The sequence below is a fragment of the Saccopteryx bilineata genome, chromosome 1, assembly GCF_036850765.1.
Source record: "Saccopteryx bilineata isolate mSacBil1 chromosome 1, mSacBil1_pri_phased_curated, whole genome shotgun sequence".
In the NCBI taxonomy this organism is placed as follows: domain Eukaryota; kingdom Metazoa; phylum Chordata; class Mammalia; order Chiroptera; family Emballonuridae; genus Saccopteryx; species Saccopteryx bilineata.
In genome coordinates, this window is record NC_089490.1 from 30985928 (window position 1) to 31009519 (window position 23592).

General features: G+C 36.2%; 1 protein-coding gene across 11 annotated transcripts in view; it reads left to right on the forward strand.

Annotated features, from left to right (window-relative positions):
- Positions 1 to 23592, forward strand: part of MLIP (muscular LMNA interacting protein) — a 249990-nt gene that overhangs the window by 114099 nt on the left and 112299 nt on the right. For 8 of the 11 annotated variants that reach the window (XM_066252768.1, XM_066252764.1, XM_066252746.1 and 5 more), the window contains exons 2-4: positions 1306 to 1461; positions 4333 to 4725; positions 13799 to 15370. In XM_066252768.1, the coding sequence (XP_066108865.1) occupies positions 1306 to 1461; positions 4333 to 4725; positions 13799 to 15370 (2121 nt within the window). The remainder of the gene's footprint in view (positions 1 to 1305; positions 1462 to 4332; positions 4726 to 13798; positions 15371 to 23592) is intronic. The other 3 variants (XM_066252758.1, XM_066252770.1, XM_066252772.1) reach the window with 2 other exon arrangements.

The window sequence follows — 23592 nt, forward strand, 5'->3', positions numbered from 1 at the left end:
CTCTTTCTCCCTTTCGTTTAGTCCTCAACTGGTCATTTTTGGTTGTTTTCCCTTTCTAGCCTTGTGTCTTTCAAAACTATTTCTATTTAAAACTCTAGTGTGACTATATCATTTCTTATTTATTTGTTTGTTTATTTATTTATTTATTTATTTATTTATTTATTTATTTATTATGAAGTGAGAGGTGAGGAGGCAGAGACAGACTCCTGCATGCGCTGCAACCTGAGTTCATCCGGCAAGCCCCCTACGGGGTGATGTTCTGCTCATCTGGGCCACTGCTCTGTTGCCTTGGAATCAAGCTATTTTAGCACCCGAGGCAAGGCCATGGAGTCATCCTCAGCACCTGGGGCCAACTTTGCTGGAACCATTCAAGCCATGGCTGTGGGAAAGGAAGAGTGAGACAGAGATAGAGGGGTGGAGGAGGGGTGGAGAAGCTGATGTTCCTTCTCCTATGTGCCTTGACTGTGAATTGAGCCTGGGACTTCCACATGCTGGGCTGATACTGTACCACTGAGCCAACCAACCAGGGTCTACAATTTCATTTCATAATCAACAACACATGAACGGTTCTCTGTTGTCAATAGGTAGGACAAAATGCAAGCTTGATCTACACCCCACTGATGCTTCTTTCCACACTTTCTCTCAGCTGGATTTTTCAGCCTGGGACACATTACTTTCCTGGAACTTATATTTCAGGTGGTTTTTTTCCAGAGCTTCCTAGGGGTGGGATAGGAACCCCTCCTCACTTTCCCCTCAATATTCTGTGCACGCCCTTTTCCATTTGTGAGAGGCCTACTGATTGTTGCCTGTTCACTGTTGTATCCCTATCTGCTGATTACGTGCAACACAGAAAATACTTAACAAAATTATTTTAAACGAATAAAGAATGAATGAAAAACAAAATATATCCTTTAGCAGGCATTTACAACCTGATAGCCAGGAAAGCATACTTCCAATTTTAAATCTATATTTAGCATCTCATTAATGATAAATGTTGAAAGTTTCTTGTATGCTTGGTGATTATGAGTCAGATTGAACCTGCTAACCAGGAGTTAAATGGATCAAAGTCCATTTTGAAGCAGACCAGAAGCTGTATCTGTGATGAACCTGTTGTTGTCTTGTCATCCCTACAACAGGATCTTCCTGATACACTCTAGCTGGGTTTTTTTTTGGCCACCATACCCATGATCACAGGACAATAGGCAATCTATCAAAATAAATGAGATAATTATCATAGTGTATAGAGAAACAGTCAAGATAAACATCTGACAGGACTAAAAGTCTGATTTGTTGCGTGTCTCATAGGTCTCTTCCGGTGACTCTGAAGCCAAACCTCCACTCTTCACCTTTGTCCCCACTGTCAGAAGACTACCAACCCACTCGGAGTTGGCTGACAAATCTAAATTCCTTGTTAAAATTCCTGAGGAACCAAGTGATAAGAATCCAGAAACTGTAAATAGGGTAGGATTATTCTTTATTCTTTTTTATATCAAGCAATTCACATTAAATTATCCATAATAATTACTTGGAAATTTGTATAAAGGTTTGTTTCCTCTGCTTCGTGTGAAATGACTATGAAATCTAAGGTTGACTAAACATATAATTATGTAACAGGAGCTTAAATGCTGTCTAATCCTAGGTTCTGATACATATTCTCAACCCTTTAGAGTTGATGATATCCTATTTTTTTTGCCTTCTGCCACTTCCCCTTCTCTCAAGGGTATCTTAAAATAATGAAAACAGAATTAAAAAGAAGTTTAAGTTTTGAAAGAAAATACAAGATAAAACAGTGAGATACTACTATTTCACATGTAATAAATTGACAACATGTTGGGGCAGTTGGGAAGATATTGGCATATTCCCATTTTGCTGCTAATTTTGTGAATATGTACCATTTTAGTGGAAAACCTTTATCCCTTGTCATAAAATTATTCACATCTTTCAATAACCTAACTCTTGGAAATGTATCCTAAAAAATAGGATAAAAGAAGAAAAATATATAGGCAAATAATTAGGAAAAATATGTAGAAAAATAATTAGGGAACAATAAAAATAGCCTAATACCAGAAAAGTTAAGAATATGATAATTAATATTACCTTGACAAAGTTATGATTATAGTGATTATGTAGTTCCATGGAAAAATGTTAATCTTGTAATAGCATTTGTCAAAATAGGTTATACAGTTGTATTTATACCTTGATTATACCTATCTAAAATGAGACCAAGACTGAAAATAAAGGTAAAACAAACACAAAGCTGAGAATGATTTGTGCTAGACTAGTGATATCATGGATTAAAAAAAAATTTTTTTTAAATGTGTTTTAGTATTGTCTTATTTTCAATAAAATGTGACTTGAGGAACTTGATATCCTTGAGCCAACTGGAAAGGCATAAAATAATCTGGTTTACTTTGTATGAAAACATCTTGTCTAGGAGGCAGTAATATATCTGTGATTCTGAGATTTTCAATGCTATCTTATTTCAAAAACCACTGGGGCCAAATACTTACAGAGAAATCTTGAATATTATATAAGGCACTTCTGGGAAGTTTCTCCCTAACAGTACTCAACTACATATATTCATGTGATCCTTTATTATTAGGTGCTATGATTATGTGAGACTGTGGATGTATGAACCAATTTTGGTTGCACATTCCAAAGCTTCCTGTAATGATGATATACATCTGATGATTTCAACGATACACAAACAACTACTTCATTAAAATAAGTTTCAAGTTTTTTCTTTCTATCTTTTAAACAATTCAGTATTGCCATTGAATAGGGTAAATACTCCCTCATTCTTTCTATATTTAACGACTGTTTGCTGGACACATGTAATGGGCTTGGTGCTGTGGATTCTGAGTGAATCAAGTCATCTCATATAACTTAGTTGTTACTGGGAATGCAGACAATGAAAAAACTAAGAAGTATATAATAAAATCTCAGGTAGTGATAAATGCTATAAAAATATGTCAGAGAAAAGGAAAAGAGAGTGCTAGACTATGGCAGAGGGAGTTATATATATACATATATATAAATATATAATTTATATTATATTACATATAATAATATAATATATTTTATATATAATAATTTTTTCAAAAATGTTCAATTTTTTGCCAGCTTTAAAAATTATTTTATTATTTTTCATAACAAGGGAGTTGTTACTGAATACTTATATTTTTAATTTAAACTTCCCTCAAATTTGGGTTTTTGTTATTATATAGTTTTGTGATGAGTATGTGAAATGACTATTATCAAAAAAAAAATCTTAATTAGAGGCATTTGTGTTTTATCTTGAATATAATCATAGTTGAGAAGTGTGGAAGTGGTGTGTACACTCACATCCTTAGATTAGTTATACTAATCAGTGGTTTGGCTTCTTTTCTGTCTTTACCTACAGAATATATATATATATATATATATATTATATATATAATATTATCACACATTAAATTAATGACAATAGTTGAAATTATTTTAGTTTTATTAGTGTCTTCTTTAGCTTTCTATTTTGAAGTAGTTTTAAACTTGAAGAAAAGTTTGAAAGAACACTAGTATCCTAGTATGGTTATTAGAACCAAGAAAATTAACATTAGGTCTTTTAAACATAATCTTCGCATATGTAGCTATTAACACTTTAGAAAAAAGTATTTTGGTAGCATGATAAAGCTGTTTTACTCCTGGTCTTATAAACCGTCTATTTTTTTTCATAGAAAATTGGATAGGAAAAGATTTAGAATTTCAAATCCAAAATAACAGTAAAAAAAACTTTGTACTCAAAATATCTATTTTTTTGTTGTTGTTGTATTATTCACAAGTTTTTCCTAAGGAACTTAGATTGTTTTGTCTGAATATCTGTGCATTTTGTTCTGATTTTATTTTTCCTCTCAGACTTTTAGAAATTTTATATTATTTTTGAACCTTTCAATAGGATATCCCTTCTCCTCTAGCTTAAACAGAATCTAGAGGCTTTGCTTGACCATTAAATCCTGACCAATCTCTCTTTGTTTCATGAATGTCTTCATAAAAAACGTTGGTCTCTTCCTCTCTTTTTAAAAAGTTATCTCATGCTTTATTTAAAGGCAGCTTTGTTTGTTGATATTGACTCTATTTGTTTGGGTTTGGACCAGAATAAACAGGTGGGCTAGTAAAAGTAAACCGTTAACTTTAACCTAATCTCTTTTCAGCCAACCTGGTTTTTAAATATGTTTTTAAAGATTCTTATTCTTGGAGATTACTATTAGCAGATTAAGCTTTTGAGTGTATATGCACAAAAGAAGCATGTGTCAAACCGATTTTAATGCTTTTATGTCTCTACATTGATTGCAGTCTAATTTCGGTGAGTACTTGACCTCAAATCCTGGGAGCCAACAGGAGAGAGACCGAGGGACCTCAACTTATCCTTCAGAGGTCTGCAGAAAGATTTCACAAGGAAGGGAATTTAAAGCAAACAAACCCCAAGGAATGCAGCAAAGTGACCTCTTCAAAGCCGAATATGTCTTTACCGTGGATTCTGAAGGAGAAGAAGAAGCTACAAGCAAAAAAGGTGACCAAAGCTCTCTGGGGAGAATGGGTACCACGGTTACTCGGCCCAAGTCTCTAGCAATCTCCTCAAGTCTGGTCTCTGATGTGGTGCGTCCCAAAACACGGGCCACACAGCTCCAGGCCCCATCATATCTTGAAATGCCTCATGGGGTGGCTTCTCAGCAAAAGCACGGGCAGGTAGGTTTTTCTTATATAAAAAAATATTTTGTACATACCCTTTGTTCTAGGCTGTCTGAGAAGGCTTTCCTGGTCAAGGCATAGAAGCATCTGAAGGAAAAAGATATTAGAAAACCCAAATCATCACAGTGTAAATATAGGTATAACTTTATAAGACAAAAGGGATTATACAATTATACTGTGAATTGGCTGAAGAGAAAAATGTAAAACATTTCACTGGAGTGGATTTCAGGGAATATTACCTCTTCCTTTTGAACAATTCTTGGGAAGGTTAAATTATTTTCTTGTCAGTCAGGTAAAAATGAATCCATGTATAGAATTGTCTATAGATTAACATTATTAGTTAGCCATAATTTATTAAGCTGTTCGTAAAACAAACAAAAAAAATTGTCTTTTGGTTGTTAACCTTTTCATAGCCTAACCTAAATGTCATTTTCTAGCCACATCTTACACCTCTTTTCTTAGCTCCGCTATATTATCACCAACATTCACAGTTCAGACCTTTCTATCTCTGAGCTCTTGTTTCCCCTGTGTGTAATCTTTCTTCCCCGGCCCCCAGGCCGTTTTGGCCTAGGCTACTTGATGCTCTAAACCAGGGGTCCCCAAACTTTTTACACAGGGGGCCAGTTCACTGTCCCTCAGACTGTTGGAGGGCCAGACTATAAAAAAAACTATGAACAAATCCCTATGCACACTGCACATATCTTATTTTAAAGTAAAAAACCAAAACGGGAACAAATACAATATTTAAAATAAAGAACAAGTAAATTTAAATCAACAAACTGACCAGTATTTCAATGGGAACTATGGGTTTGCTTTTGGCTAATGAGATGGTCAATGTGCTCCTCTCACTGACCACCAATGAAAGAGGTGCTTCTTCCAGAAGTGTGGCGGGGGCCAGATAAATGGCCTCAGGGGGCCGCATGCGGCCCACGGGCCGTAGTTTGGGGACCCCTGCTCTAAACTCAGCTCAGGTAGCACTTTTCCTAGAGACACTCCCTTGGAAGATGAGTTAGGTTTTCTCCTTCATCTTTGCTTTTTTAAAATATATAGCTTTGTAGTCTTTTAAAAAACTCTTCACTATATCTCCTTTTGACTTTGCTATAATAATTGATTTTACCTTTCTTCCTTACTAGACTGAGAACAACTTGCAGTCAAAGTCTGTTTCCTGTTTATTTCACTAACCACAACACTTAGGGCAGTGTCTTGAACATAGGTGACATTCAGTAAGGTGCACAAAAAGAAAAATACTTAGAAGTTTACATCTTTGAAATTCGTTCTCCAACATTGACTCCTTTATGAAGTCTGCTTCGGTTTTTTCAGTGAAGGTGAACTCTTCCTCAATTTAATTCTGATAACATTTTTTCCCCCCTGAACCTCTTTTATCACCATTATTCTATTACAGCATGGATTGTAACTATTTAGGTCCATGCCTTATCTTCCCTAGCAGACTGTAAATACCTTATAGGTAAAGATCCTGTTAAATCCATTTCTATTAAACATTCTGTTCCCTACAATGGTTACTGTATTATTTTGAACATCGTCAGTATAAATATTGGGTTGAGTGTATTTTTGTTCCAAATCTTTTTGTCATAGTGGTATGTTTAAGTAAAAGCACATTTTATTTTTACAAATTCCTAAAGAATTAAAATAGAAAAGTGTGAGTCAAAAGTAAAAATGTTGTGTAAGCAGTTGAATTAAAATCTTTATAAATAAATTTCAGAAAAAGAGTAATGTTTCTGAATATTGGTATAAAGCAGGGGTCCCCAAACTACGGCCCACGGGCCACATGCGGCCCCCTGAGGCCATTTATCCGGCCCCTGCCACACTTCCGGAAGGGGTACCTCTTTCATTGGTGGTCAGTGAGAGGAGCACTTTGACCATCTTATTAGCCAAAAGCAGGTCCATAGTTCCCACTGAAGTACTGGTCAGTTTATTGACTTAAATTTACTTGTTCTTTATTTTAAATATTGTATTTGTTCTCGTTTTGTTTTTTTATTTTAAAATAAGATATGTGCAGTGTGCATAGGGATTTGTTCATTGGTGATAACAATGTCTTTGGGGAACTCTTAGGAAGCCAGTGCCTTAACAGAGTAGCAGAAATTTAGTGACTTAAAAAGAAAACATATTCATTTATTTAATTTATCTTCTTTGCTACTTTGATCTCTAACTTTTGATTCACTTTTAAGGAACTCACTTGATTAGATCCTACCCACACAGGATAATCTGTTTGATTAATTTAAAGTCACCTGATTAGGGACTTTACACCTGCAGAATTCCTTCCTGTTTGCCAGGTTCTGTTAAAAGCAAGTCACAGCTTCCACCCATACTCAAGAGGAGGCTGTTATACAAGAGCGGGGTTCTGGGAAGTCACTTTAGGGTATGTTGGCCACAAGACCGAAATCAAAACAGTAATAGCATGGTGTTGATGTAACTATCAGGACAGGGGTCTATAACTGGGAAAGGCAGGATCCACAAAGATCTTAGCTTATGTGTGCACACACATTTTCAATTAGCTCTGCTACTTAACAAACTGTGCCAAAATTTAAAGTTTCTAAACAACAATCTCCTATTTTGCTCCGAAATCTGCCAGGCAGCAATTTGGCTAGATTCAGCTGGGGGGTTCCGCAGGTCCGGGTCAGGCTTAGCTGATCTTTGCTGTGGTTTGTGAGTATGTCCGTGACTGGCTGCTGGCTTGGTGGGTAGGTGGTTAGCTGTCTGAGTAGCTGAGATGTGTGTGGCCTTTCATTTTCCAGGAGACAAGCCTGGGCTCACTCACATTATGGCAATGCTCTGCACTCAGCAAGCCAGTAAGCTCCCAGGCCCAGGGCTCTTCTAACCACTGCTGCTTGTATCACATTTGCTAATGTTTTGTTGGCCAAAACAAATTCTATGGCCAGTTGAGATTAAGGGGTGAGAAAAAGGACTTTGTTTCTTTAATGAAAAGACGAGAGAAGGGTGGAATTTTTTTTACTACATGTTGTTTATTATAATGTTTTGAAAGATTGAAAGAATTCTGCTTTATATTTATGTTAAGATGAAAGAGTTAGTAAAAAAGAAAGAAAAGGGCAAAAGAAAATATTGATGAAATATGATCCCAAAGAAGGCAGGAGCTTCTGTGATTCAGAAAACATAGACAAAATTTACCTTTAAAAAGTAAAAAGTCATAATTTTTCTTAGAATAAAGAAAAAGAAATGAAGCTATAGCTAAAGAAATTGAATTTCCAGCACTGGTCAGTTTGCTCAGTGGATAGAGCATCAACCCGGCTTATGGACATCCCAGGTTCGATCCCCGGTCAGGGAACACAAGAGAAACGACCATCTAATTCTCTTCACCTCCCTTTTCCCCTTCTCTCTCTCTTCACTTCCTGCAGCCAGTGGCTCAATTGATGTGAGCATCAGCTCAGGTGCTGAGGAAGGCTCGGTGGGTCTGAGTGTTGGCCCCACATGGGTATTGACGGGTGGATCCCAGTCAGGGCGCATGCGGGAGTCTGTCTCACTATTTCCCTTCCTCTCACGTAAAAAAACTGGGTTTCTGTGGTAATCTCAGTTTTTCTGAAAGAAAAGGAATCTAGGATTTCCGCTGAATACAGTGAGGGAATAATGGAAAAGGGTTTATGATGAATGTTAACTTTTCAGAAGATCTGTTGTTCAGGCAGGAGAGAAAGCAGAAGTCCAAACAAAATTAAAAAAGCAACCAACAAAAATGCTTAGATGTACAGAGCCCAGTTGAGACCACAGAACTTAAATTTATGATGACACCAATCCACAGTGCCTCACCCATTCTCTGTGTGAATTAGAGAACGGTGCCCCTTCTGCACAGGTACAAGGAAGTTCAGCCTTGCTGTCAGCTGGCATCCTTGTACAGAACAAGTCTATAAATTAAATTCAAGAGAGTTGTGTTATATTTTTTAATAGCAGCTTTAAGTAGAATAGACATAGGAATATAATAACAGTTGGTGGGGATGATTTAAGAATGAAGATTTGCCAAGTGGATTGCTGGAAGAACAAGAGGGCTAGAATGTTGACAATACTGACAAGAAAGTTTAGATTGAACAAAATATTACTAAAACCTAAAATGAAAAATACCAGGGGACGAAGGAGATGATAAGGAAAGATTTTTAGTTCATGGTAGACACTGAGAATTTATTGATGACATCTTGAGCATAGGTATACTTTGATCAGATTATAAAACATCAATCTGATGATAGGTTGAATGGGGTGCAACTAGAATTAGAAATACCAAAAATATTATTTAAAAGTTTGGGTAAGAAAGAGAATCTGCCCAGTGACATGATAAGTGTCCTCTGGTGAGAAGAGGACTGGTCAAGAGGTAAGTTTAGGAGGCCAAGCTGCCACAATGCCGTGCTTGTGTGTGAGACAGAAGGCAATCTGAGGTTGCTGCCTTGCATGGCTGTATGGATTCAGGAAGAAAAGCAAACTATATGGAACAAGATTTGGTGCTGTTCAAATTGTGGGAACTATTCAAAACTTTGAGGAGCAGCAGATCAATCACTTTAGTTTTTATTCAGATGCTTTGGAATTTCATAGATACATTAGAGTATATATAGCAGCAGTTAACTTTGATTGAATAAAATTACAAGGCAGCTTCACAATAGAGATTGGTTGTTAAAATAACCAATGACCTCTATTATATAGGATCTAAGGGTAGATTTATGATTAAGATTATTCACTTGATGACAGCAGAACATTTCAAGTATCCTCTGTTACTGAGATTGTTGCAAATGTATTCCAGAATTCAGGATAGTCTTTCTAGGAAAAGAGAGTTTTGAGAATGACTTTGGAAGAGATGTGTGGTAAGGGAGCTCAAGGAATCAGAGGAGGGGTTAGGATTGGAGAACATAGTTAGGGGTAGCTCTGGGAACAGAGGAGGGGGTAGGATTAGAGAACATTGAAGCAAAGGAATAAACAAAGATTGTGTTAGAAAGAGATAGTGGAGAAGGAGAACAGGAATTAGGAAGAAGGAATTGGAGCATCAGTAATTTTTACAAACCTAGTAATAAACAACATGAGGCATTATTAATGGGAGAGAATAAAGGGACAGAAAGAATTTGTAGACACAAATGGAGAACTAAGGGGTTTACAGGAAAGAGGTAAAATAAAGTCTGGGCTACTTGACTGAGCATTTGACAGATGTCCAATCTTTCTGGATAAAATTATTCATGTCTTTAGCTTCAATTTTTAAAAAGTTATTAATGAGAGGAACTCAGGACAATGGATAGTTTCATTAAAAATGAATTCTTTTTTTTTTTTTAACTCAATGAGAGGAGAGGAGGCAGAGACAGACTTACACATGCATGCTGAACAGAATACACCCAGAAAGTCCAGTAGGGGGTGATGCTCTGCACATCTGGGGCATTTCTCCATTGCTCAGCAGCCGAGCTCTTCTTAGCACCTGAGGCAGAGGCCATGGAGCCATCCTCAGCGTCTGGGGCCAACTCACTGCAATCTAGCCATGGCTGCAGGAGGGAAACAGTGAGAGAGAGAGAGAGAGAGAAAGAGAGAAGTGAGAGGGGATGGAGTGGAGAAGCTGATGGGGGCTTCTTCTGTGTGCCCTGACTGGGAATTAAACACAGGACATCCAAATACTAGGCTGATGCTCTACCACTGAGCTAACTGGCCAGGGCCAAAAATGAATTCTTAACTTCTGGGAATTTTATAAAAAATATGGTGTATTTGCAAACTAGAAATGAATATATTACCAATAGTTATTATATTGAATAGAAAAATATAAAATATATAAATTAACATAAACATAATTAATATAAACATAATATTTTTAGACTTTTCATAATTTTTCTCTTAAAAGTTCTTTATAATGAACTATTAAAAAGTAAAGTAAATTCTGAGTTATTTATACTAGGTAAAATATAAATTAATATAGTAGAAAATTTGGTAATTAGAGTCCATATTTTTGAGAAAGTTTGAGGGAACTTTCTTTTCCTCTGAATAAGACCCTCAAAATTACAGCCTTCTGACTCTGACGTGATACTTTGTTGAATAATCTGGATGAATTGGTGAGTTTGTTGTAAAACATTGAAGTTATTTGAAAACATGACTGAAAAGATAATGGAATTTGGGGAGTTTTATTTTAATTTTTAAAATTCTCTACCAAAAGCTATGGCAAACATGAAAAGTCACCCTATGAGGTCTTGATATTTCTTCATTCATTCTCTGAAGATAGACCATCATTAGAAACAATAAGAGAAGACTTTTCATTTATGGCTAATCACAAGGAACAGTTATATATAACCTCTGGCTTAGCAGAATTGTTTTTAAGTAAAATCTATTTATTTTTATTAAATTTATTGGAGAGACATTGGTTGCAGGAGTTCTCAACCTGTGGATTATAGGATCATATAGGTTTCAAGTGTACATTTCTGTGATACATGATCTGTATATTGCATTGTGTGCCCACCACCTAAAGTCTAAGTAAAACTTAGGTAAGAGAAATTTTAAACTTTCTTTCTCAATTTGATTGAATTCTGCTTGATGTTTTTCAATTACCCCTCCTTTTCAAATATTCTGGGTTATGCCAATATATTCAAATATACAATATTATTTATGGGGCAAGAATTCTGTATTGCAAATATACACATAAATTTACATATAAAAAGAAAGGAATATTTTGGTACGTTTGCTAAGAAACTTGGAAGTTTAGGGTGAGGTGTTGAAATTTAATAGTTTTAAATATGTTTTAGAACTCAGAACTATATGACAAGTGTAGTTAGCTCAAAAAATTAAAAATGAAACTGCCTTATGACCTAGCAATTCCACTTTTGGGAATTTATATGAAGAAACCCAAAACTCTAATTCAAAAGAATATATCCATCCCTATGTTCATTGCAGTGTTATTTAAATAGCCAAGATTTGGAAGTAGACTAAGTGCCCATCGGTAGATGAGTATATAAAAGAGTTGTGGTACATTTGCACAATAGAATACTACTTGGCCATAAGAAACAAGGAAGTCTTACCTTTTGTGACAACATGGATCAACTTGGAAAGCATTATGCTAAATGAAATAAGCCAGAGAAAGACAAGTACCATATGATTTCACTCATATGTGGAATCTAATGAACTAACCAACAAAATAGAGACAGATTTATACATAGAGAGTAGGCTGACAGCTGTCGGGGGTGGGTGTGGCTGGGTGAGGCAGGTGAAGGGATTGAGCATAAAAGGACAAAAATAAAGAGAGAAAAAGCTCATGGACACAGAAAACAGTGTGGTAATTGCTGGGGTGGGGGAGGTGAAGGAGGACATGGGGGTATATATGGTGATGGACAAAAACATGACTTGGGGAGGAGTAAACACACAATATGATGTACAGTGATGGATTGTAGAATTAGGCACCTGAAACCTATATAATTTTGTTAACCAGTATCACTACAATAAATTCAATAAAGAATATATGATATACAAATCTTTACGTTAGGGCTGAGGGACACCTTAATAAAGACACCTTAAACAAACCCAAGAGCTGTCTGTTACTGACATTGTAAGTCCATCTTTTATTAAGTTTAAATATTATCCCCATACATTTTTCTGCTATGTAATATAAAAAATATACATATAAAATCATTTAATAAATATTCATTAATTTTCTAAATTCTTTATGAGATAGAAACAGTTTCCTTTTTTTATGGACTGAGAGAATTACTATTTATACAGTGAAATACTACTCAGCCATAAAAAAAGGACATCTTCCATTTTGTGATGGCTTGGGTGGACCTGGAGAATAATATTATGCTAAGTGAAATAAGCCAGTTAGAGAAAGACCAGTAACATACCTTTTCACTTATATGTGGAATCTCATGGACAAAATAAACTAACAAACAAAATAGAAACATCTGTCAAAAGGGAGGATGTTGCGGGGCTGTGTGAAAAAGGTGAAGGCATTAAACAAAGGGAAGGAAAACCTTCCAGGCACAGACAACAATGGGGTGATTACCAGAGGGAAAGGGAAGTGGGGGGAGGTAGGAGAGGGTAAAGGTGGGATAAAAGGTGATGGAAGGAGTCTTGACCTGAGACAGATGATGTATTATAGAACTGTACACTTGAAACCTATATAATTTTATTAACTAATGTCACCCCAATAAATTCAATAAATTAAAAAAATAAAAGATTTAACTTTAAAATCATAATTTCAGTATTTGTCTTAAAGCACTGGGTGATTTTTAAAGTAGCGCTAGAGTACCCCATTATTTCACAGGCTCTCCCCAGCCTCTTGCCTATTTTGACAATGATACAGTATTTATTCCTTTCTTTTCTTTTTATTTTATGTAGAATGGATGGGTTGTATTGTTTTAGGCAGATTGCATTTGTAAAGTATTCTGGATTCCTTTGAAATAAAAGAATATGTATTCCTTTCAGTAAAACCAAGTTGTTTGTTATGTATTCATCCTGGCAAGTAATTCAGGAAAATATTTTTTGTAAGCTAAATTCCTTCTCTGTTTTGGGCTTTGCGATCATTCTTTCATTGTTTATCGTTATATGTTGACTGAGTTTTGCATAGTTTAAGTTCTGGGCATTTTTGGGGATTTACAATATGTAGGAGTAGTCCAAGTTTTTAGGATTTCAATCTCTGAGGTATGTTAAATTATTTAAGAATGGTAGTCATTGTTATTATATTTTGGTTTATATTCTTACAATGGAAGAAATTCTATTTCTCTTTCCAAGGTAAATTTTGAAATTTATATTGATGGTGACTTAAACCTTTTCAAATTACACAATTCCAAATTAAGATACCTCTTACAGGTTTTGTCAATGAATTATTTTCTAAATAAAAATATGCAAATACAATTTAATATTGATGCTCATTCTGGGAAAAACATTAGCTATCGTCTATAACACTTCACAGTTTATGTTATTTCAAACTCAAACTAATGTCTCATTAGAAAAACATATTTTTTTTTCATTTTTATGGAGGTTTAAGGTGCCTCCTTTTGTGTAAACTAATAGGACTATTTGCATACACACACGAATGCCAAAAATGTTTTGGTAGTTTCACAAATATGTCCTATTACAATCTGTCTGTTTCTCTTTCCTCTAGTTAACTTCTTCCACTACCTCTGAGCAGCTTGCCTGTAAAACACCTGCTTTCTCCTTTGCTTCTCCAACTAATCAGAAACCACCGCCTGACCCAGTTAACCTCGATGGAGCCTCTGTGCTCGAGGAGTTCCACACTAGGCGGCTGGATGTCAGTGGGGCCCTGGTGGAAGAAACAGCTACGTATTTTCAAACTTCTGCTCACTCTTCACCCTTTCTTGCATCGAAGGGCATCTCCTCGACGTTACAGTTTCCCCATTCCACTCAGTTGTCAGGTTCGAATTTTTCCAGTCCCGGTGAAGCAGATCAAAACATCGGACTGACATCGGAAGTTGGAAGGAAGACAATGTTATCCCCACCTGTCCTTAGCCCCAGAGAAAGTCAGAGCACCCCTGCTCCTCTGTGGTCCTCCTCTGGTGCTCCTGCGAAGTCGAATTCAGCCTCGTACATACCAGTCCGTATTGTCATGCATTCACTCACTCCAAGTCCAAAACCATTGCCTTCCCCTTTCCATGGCTCTTCTTCCACGATCTGCAGCCCATTGTCATCCACCGGCAATCTCTCCAAGTCAGGGGTGAAATCCCCGGTGCCCTCCCGGCTTTCTCTTCTCACTGCCATCCTCAAATCGAGCCCTTCTCACCAGAGACCCCTTTCCCCTGCATCCTGCCCCACTTTCTCTCTCAACTCCCTGGCTTCGTCCACACTCACACTCGACGAGAAAGTCAGGCAAACCCCATCCACATCTAAAAAGTCTCTGTCAAGTTGCTCCCTGAGAGCCGGGTCTCCGGAGCAGAAGGAGCACCAGGTTTCCGCCCTATGCCAGCAACCCCTTCACTTCCCCTTTTTCACCCAGTCTGCTTCCCTTGCTCAGTCACCCTCCCTGTCTCCCACAAAACAAGTGAGTAGCAGCCTTGCTTCTCTGAATGTAGAGAAAACTCCATCACCCACTTCTTTGAAGAGCAATCCAACCTCCTCCCCACTACAAACAAATACATCAAGTCCTGTAGGTCTTCCTCCTGTTCCACCAAGCTTTCCCCCCTTTTCTTGGAAGGACAAAAGGGATGCAGACCTCAGAGGTCCAGAAAAGCCCATGAATATTCACACATATCCTTCTGCATCAGCCTCCTCTATGTTATCTTCTGCATTTTCCACTAACCAAAGAGCCACACTCTCCGCTCCGGAGAAACGTTTCCATCCTTCCTCAGCTCTGTCAGACCTGATGCACAGATCCCAGAGAGCGTCAGCGCAGCTATCCAGCCAGGGGCAGAATTCTTTAGCAAGTCCTTCACCCCCTGTCTCCAGTGCTAGCTCTGCCTCGCTTCCCAAATTGGGGTCCTCCCCTCTCCCTCACGCTCATCTTCCCGCCCAGGCACTCCAGCCCAGTCCTTCAGCACTGTACCCAGAGTGTGGCAGGGGTACCTTGCCTTCAAGACTTGGGCAATTTGAAAGCTCAATATCCGACCACAGGTCATCTGTTTCAGCCCCATCACCTCCCATCTCTCTGACAAGAACCAAGGAGCTGACTTCACCTTGTGCATTGTCCATGTCAACAGACCCTGAAAATAAGAAACCCAAGGTATATTTTGCACGTTGCATGGTGCATGATTAGTTTGAAATATGAAAGGTTTTTTTTTTTTTTTTTTTTTCTGGGAGGGGGAATCAGCAACCATGACATTCATTCTGTTCCTATGTGGGAGTAGAGCAAGCACAAGGGTACAGTGGGGGTCATAGGATTTGGTATATTTGGGCGTGGAGATGAATTATAATCTGTCTAAAATTGTACATGCTTCTGTAAAACTATCTGATTTTGCAAATCCTCCTCTTATGGTAATTTATTATATTTATAGCTTCAGGCATAATATGAATTATATCATTGATTTCAAAGATGGAATTTAAAGTAGCTAGTTGAGATTGTATGATACATTTCTAATTATTTAATAACATGGGCTCTATTATTCATCAAACTATCCTCTAGTGATTGAATAGTAGACAGGATTAGAGTAAAATAGGATATTATCTTAGATCTAGGTCCATATTTTCGTAAGCCAATTTGAAAACTTTTTATTTTCTTTGCTGTCATTCATTTATAGTTATTGTTTCCCTTCCTACCAGGTTGATTTCTTTGTTGATCTTTATACCTCAAGCCAAATCAATATGGATTTATATATATATATATATATCTATATATATATATATATATATATATGGCAAAAGGGAATAAAATGTGCTTTATATGTGAAATGATTTGATTCATAATAAACATTACAAACAGTAATTATGAAATATAGAAAGAATAGAAAAGCTGGGCGTAAAGAAGTAGAAATAAGAAAGGAGAGATGTTGGCTCTCAAATGCTCTGAAGCAACCCATTGAACAGATTTGTGAAGCTGGCATTTATTTTAATATGAGAAGGGAAATATTTGAAGGAGTGACTCCCAGTTAATTTCTTCTGAAGGACAGCAGCTCTGCACTAGAGCATACCCACTTCCCAATTATTCTCAAGTAGTTTACAATGCAGATATTATACACCCAGAATTTGGTCATGGTTATAGAAATCAAATAAAATTATGACAGTGCTTATATTAAGAAGGAATTAGAATTTTCAGTTCAGTGCATTGAAATAACACAGTTTTAGAGTTGCCAAGCTCCACAGAGATTGTGTTCAACTTTGTTTGAATGATGACCTTATAAAGGGAAAGATAAAACAACCCACACGCTGTTGTTCATGATGTTGCCGTATTGTTCAACTTAAAAAGCATGCCTTAAACACCTACTCTATGCCCACCGCTCTATTGGCTTTTTTTGAGGTGTGTATGTATACATGCTTGTGTGTATATGTTTAAGGAAAGTAGGAGAGAATTTTTTGTCTTAAAAATTATATTCAGCAGAAACATACATATACATAATGTGGAGAAGCTATAAAGAGTTATTAAATCTACAATAAAGCTAGAAAACAAATAGAAGGAAATATAACAGTATTATCAGACTATATAAAATTGTATGCTGAATTCAATAGAATAGAAATATTATTACAGATATGGTTAGTCAGGAAAGTTACTATATTTAGTATTTGTCTTAATAAAGAGGAAAGGAATTGGTACTTCAGATATAATAACTAACATGAGCAAATATACAGCATGATTCCAGGGCAATATATGAGGAGACATAATAAGATTGGCCTAAAAAAAAAAAAAAGATTGTCCTATCATTGAATAGTGATTATAATAATAATGATGGTAATTATAGTATCAAATGCTTTCTGTGAATCAAGAAATATCCTAGTAGTTATGCAAAAACAGTTAAATATTAATTAAAAGGGACTATGTCAGTTAAAGTTTATGAGCATATGAGGTTGATAGTAGTTTCACCATTTTATACACCAAGAAACTGGATCTCAGTGAAAAAATTTCCCAGGTCATATCCCTTGTACGGCCAGAGCTGATGAGTATGGTTAGGTCTACTGTACTGATTCCTAAAGCCGTATTCGTTATTACTGTGCTTTATTGCTACAAAACAAAAACTCATATGAATGCTCATTTTAGCCTTATTTAATAATTCTCATGAAGGAAATATTTTTTATGGAATAATGATAAGAATGATCAATTCACATAATATTTAGGTCATTTAATAAAGTATTATTAGAGATTATGAAGTCATTGTATTTTAAACATTCAAAACAAGTGGGATAGAGAAAATCTAACTTTTTCTATCATTTTAAATTTAAAATGAGGTGAAACGACCTGGTGATTACCATTGCAATATGTACAGGGTGGGGCAAAAAGTAGGTTTACAATTGTGAGTATTCAAAGCACAGAGTTCATTCTTGTCTTATTATTTATGAAATACTGTATTATTTTCCATATGAATAAATGTAAGCCTACTTTTGCCTCAGCTTGTATGAATGGTTATGGAAGTCACTTGTGGTGGATTAAAAAAAAACAGAACAAAACTGTGATCTAAACAAAACCAATCCCTGAGTTTATTAACAATTATGTCTTAAATATGCCATACACTTAAATTATTCATTACCTTTGTGAAAAGTGATTGAACTCCAGAGGATTCTTTAAGATGCTTCTGTTTGTGGTTCACTTTGCTTCCTTCATGTCTTCTCCTGTTTTGAGAGAGAGATGGAAGAGGATTGGCCCAGAGTGGCTTTTGAAAAGTCAAGTCCTTTCTTGTCCTAAAATCAAGTTTGGAAAGACCTGTTTTTCCACAGCTCAATGACTGCTCCCGATAATAAAGAATTTTTAGCATTTACCCTATATTTTGTTTTAATTTCTTTATTTTCAAGTTGAAAATTAAGCTTATAGAAATGCATGATAAATTTGATAAAATAAAAAAATTATAATTTATCTCATTTTATCTGTTGCTTTGAACAGAAAAATACTCAGTATTTCTCATAATGGGTAAAACATAATAATGTCTGCAAAAATTGTTGCTCCTGGAGACATGCTGTTCTTTGTCTATTTACTTCTTCCTTGCTTCTTGCTATTATCTCTCCAGGTAAAAATCAGCCTGCATATTTTTTTTTTATTGCAAACTACTATTCACAGAAATTGTTAACTCAAGTATAACAATTCATTAAAATGGATTCTGCAGTGGAATCCTGTCTATTTCTTTTGATGTTTGACTAGTTTTTATTAAATAGCCAAGATTATTTTAAGAATGATAGGAAGAGGTAGACAAACCTTTGGGATATCAAAGAATTGATACGCTTTTACGGATAGTTTCTTGTCTGGCTCCTTCCACTGAACACAGGGCCTCCTTTGAAATCAAAGAGCTTCAGATTTAGATCAGCTTCACTTAGTGCCAGATCCCAAAAAGGAAAGAGGTCCTGGAATACAAATGACAGTCTAATTAAAACACGAATGCTTGAAAGATATTAGTTCAAAGTCCGGGTCGTGCTGGCGTTTGATATTAAAATAAAATAAAATAGCTAGAGTACGCTGAGCTAAATTCAGGTATAAAGCATTTCTAATGTTTCTTTTTCATAGATCTAATCTTAAGGTTCTGAATCTGTTTGTATCAGTTTGATGAAAATGATTTTTTTTTTACTTTTAGATATACTTAAGAACTTTATTTCACAATATGATCATGGCTGTAGATAGGATGGACATGTTCATGAATGTTGTTCTGTATACTCTCTGATCAACATCTATGTTGTCTGAGATATTTTTCCCCCTTAGGGAAGGCTGCCTACCACAAAATTAATCCATGCAGTTGTATTTGGGTTCTAATATATATTGCCTTTATTTATGAACTAGTTGAAATAGTCTCCTAGTGAGGTATTATGATGTTTCATACATTTTGCCACTCACCCAAGGTGGTCTGAAGTTCTTTTCTAACTGTAAGGGCTGGTGGTATGTGGTATGCCTGTGCTGGCCTTAAAGTTATTTGGAAACAGCATATTTAAGAAATTAGTTGGGAGTGTTTTGTTATTTCATGAACTTCTACCTGGCATTTTATTTTAAAACTCTCATTTCTTCAAGGCATCAAAACATTTTCAAGTATATAACGCTGGAAACTTAGTGGCAACAGTCACTATATAACATTTTCCATTTCTGCTGATTCATATGTAATATGGGAAGTGAGCAATATGAAATATAATTCCATGAGCTGAAATAGTTAATGAGGGTTCAAACAAATCACTCACTCTGAGAGCCTAGGTGATTTTACAAGGTACTTTTCAACGTTGGAAGGATATATTGCAAGAAATAAAATAGCAAAAAATGCCTGCTCATAGAAAGTTTATATTCTATGGTGGAGTAGAAACAATCAACAATAACCCCCTTCCCCAAATAAGTATATTTTCCTAACCCCCTACCCCAAATAAGTACATTTTTCCATGCATTAGAAGGTCATATGTGGTAGTGAAAAGCTATGGTAGGGTAAGGGACGGTGTCACAAATTCATATTAGGTGATCAAGATAGGTTTCTTTCAGAAGGTGACAGTCAAGGAGGTGTTGTTCATAAGAGAGTCTAGTCAGGGAAAATCCCTGAGCCAGAGAGTGCTTGGCAGATACAAAGAACAGGGGAGTCAGTGTGGCAGAAGTGAGTGAGGAGAAGCACAGGTTGTCAGAGGAAGGTGTCACTGGGAGCTATTGCAGGCCTGTGAGTGCTTGCAAGCCACTTCTAAGTCTTTGATTTTTAATTTGAATCAGACAAAGGGCAACTGGGGGGGGGAGTTGAACAGTAACTGACACAGTCTTATCTCTCTGGCTGCTGTGTTAAGAATAGCCTCTAGGAGGGAAAGAGGGGCAGGAAGGAAATCATAAGTGCCTATTGCAACAACCTGGGCATGAGATGGTGGCTCTGGTGAGGTTCTGGCAGTGAAGACAAAGATATAATTTCTGTGCATATTAGGTAGAGTAACAAACATTCGGTAATCATTAAAGCCAGCCGCCTGTGAAATGGCGAAACAGCTGAAGCTACATGTAGGTATCTTCCTGTTTCCCTTTTTCTCTTTTTGTCCTGCTGTGTTTTTTTTTTTTGTTTTGTTTTTGTTTGTTTGTTTTTATTTTACCTCCTTTACAAGTTTTTAGCATCTTTCTGGGCATTCTAGATTTTCTATGAGTCTCCCATCCCTGCCACCTGCCACTTCCATCTCTCCTGACCAATGCTGTGTCCCATTCTCTTTGCTTCCCTCCAGATAGGCCTTCTGGATTGATTTTAGCAATGATTTTCACTCAAGTGTCAGTGATGGACAAAGGCTCCTTTCTTATCCCTTGGGGAATATTTGTCTTTTAACTGACCGAGTGCTTGTGCAGTTTAACTCAAAGAAGATACTTAAAAAAACAACAAAAACCCAGAGATTTAAGGTCATGAGTTCATATCTTGAAAGTTCAGATCATTAAAGGAAGATGACTTTAGGAACTTAATGCATTGGAAATATCTTCAGGGCATGCTGGTGAAGGGGAAGAGAGTTGCTAATATGTAAGAATAGAACAGTATATGAGAAACTAAATTTTTTTATGGACTCTGAATCTTAGCATAATTTTTAATTAAATACTTCAATTTAAGTCAAATATTTGCTCAATGTCTGTTCTGTGCCAGGGTGCTATTAGGTGTTAGAAATAATAGGAAATCTCTCCTCCAAAAGATATACCAGGCTAATAGTGATGGTAAAAAATTGTAATACAGTGAAATGCAGTACATTTAGAGTACTAGAAATACAAAAGGGTAAATTATGCATGGAGATGGGTACTGGGAAAAAAGAAGTCCAGGAAAACTGTGCTAGTAGCTGCCACTACCATCTCTCGCTCTCTTACTCCTCCCTTCAGTTATGAGAACCCTTTCTGAGACGGTGCTCTGCCAGGAACCCCGATGTAAGAGAGGTGTCCGGGCCGTCTCCTTCTGTGGCCTGGATGGGGCTTCAGTTAAGTTTTCATCTTAGGGAGAGTCTGACTCGGGCAGGGCAAGCATGTCATGGAAGAGCAGGAAATGTGTGTTTAGAGCGATGCTTTCAACTCTGCTTATGGAAGTTTCCAGAAGGAGAAGGTCATAGTGAAAGGGAGCCTCTTCACCAGGGTTCTCTTTCTGTTGTTTATGTAATCTGAGGTTTGCTGTTCACCTTTCCTTAAAGTGTAATCATGAGTTCAAATCTCTGATTCGCTAGGCAACTAATATAGTTCACTTTGAGGTCTCAGAGGTCTTTATTACTAGAGCCCGTTGTACAATTTTAGGCATCAGCAACAGAGGATGAATAAGGGTGGGAAGTATTTTCTAAAGAAGAAAGCTGTGTTCTTACTATCGCCACCATCACATCCAGAATATTACGTTGCAATATCTAGTATTGCCTACAAATAGGATTTCCTCTGATAAACTTATATCCTAAAACACCATTTCCTTTTCTAAACTTAAACTTTGCAGTGCACCTATCATCTAGTAGATGTTTAAGACATATTTACTGAATGTCAACTAAAAGTATAGATTACAAATTGAAGAGGCATAATAAGCGTCATTGAAATTTTTGCTAGATTTAGGGTCAGGCTGATCTACCTTTTATGATTAGCTAATGGTGAGTGAATCTAATCTGTTAAAAACTACAGTTTATTATTCAAGTTATAATTACCTTGACTAGGGTGATTTATAATTTTAAAGAAAGGAAGGGAAACCAATGCAAGTGATTTAACACATGGAGGCTGAAAATGCTAAAGGAGAAATACGTTCCAAATTAGAATATTGTTAAGGGAACCCAGAGGAAATATAGTAAACCCAAACGTAACTCTTATGGCAACAAGAATGATTTTCAGACTGGAAAGGAAAAGCCATATATGTCTTAGAGATGCATAAAGCCTAAGACAGATGAGGGACTAGAAAGATCACTTAGTTCTAAGTCAGTTCATATTTCCTGGACTAGATAAATTGTGTCTCAAAACAGATGAAATTTCTATGTCTATTGCAAAACCATTATAAATGATGGGAAATAAGAGATTTACCATAAAAAAGAAGTGAGCCATATGTTCCTTAGTGTATAAAAGTAAAATGTATTTCCTTAGGTGCATAAAAAAAGGAAGATAAATTCTGAAAATTATAGTTTATATTATTAGTTTGTGAATGTTGACAGAAGCAGTCATAACTGGAAGTCAGACATTTTCTTCAAGCAACAGACATTTATTTATTAAATGGCTTCCAATTTCCTACTTTTGTGATATCTTTCACTATATCATAAACACAAAGAGATATGTGAAGTATAATGACATGTTTCTGTGAACTCACATTTGTTTCAAGTGCCCAATCCAAAGCACCTTCATGGTCACTCTCTAACCCATCATCACCTTATTTCAAATTTCTGCATATTATTTGTCTCACTGTGACTTTTTCTTTGCTTTCTTATTCATTTATAGTCTGTTTTCATTAATTAGAATATAAACTCTAGAGAGTAAAGGCTTTATGTGTTTTGTTTACCACTGATCTTCAGCACTTAGAGCAATGCATGTCACAAAGGACATACTAATATTTTGTTGGATGAACCCATGAGTTGAACTGCTATATCCAAATAGATTTATAGAATTGATTGATGTCTACCAGATTGGCAAAACTCAGTAGGCAAGAGTTCCTTATTCCTGGTAAATGACTTGAATGAAAAGAAAAATTACATGCCTAATAAAGTGGTTCATGAAATAATATAAAGTTATTTTACAGTGACAAACAAAATTTAGTCAGATGAAATTAGATAGAGATAATACCCAAAGTACAATTTTGGATCTAAAGAAAAAGCATAACTACAGAAAGGAGTTTAATTTCAACCAATGTTTTTAAAAATAGAAGGATTAGGGATTTTAGGTGCCAGCATGCTCAGTATGACCCAACAATATGAAATAACTTCAACTTCACTGTCCTGTATTATCGAAATTCACCACAGAAACCAAGGAGACATTTCCAATTATTATAATCTTCAATGAATTAATTGACTTATTGTCAAATCATGGAGGTGCTGATTATATTCTACTCTGTGTTAAACACACATCTAGTTAAACACATACCTTTTTAAAATTTAAAGAAATATCAACAGAGGAAAATGATAAGAATAGTAGAATAGTGGAATTCTTCAGTTAAGGATGGGTCGGGAGAGGTCAGCAGAAGTAGCAGTACATGTATCTTGCTGAAGAGAGCTCTTGGGCTGTTCCTGTATCCAAGGGGTGGAGAAACAGGAACAACGAAGTAGTTAGGGAAGCATATTTTGGCTCAACATAAGGAAGAATTTTGGACCCATTGTAAGAATTATGCCTAAACGTGTTGCCTTAGGAGGTGAGCACATATTCCTGTGGTGGCTGAACAGAGGATCAGAGAGATTTAC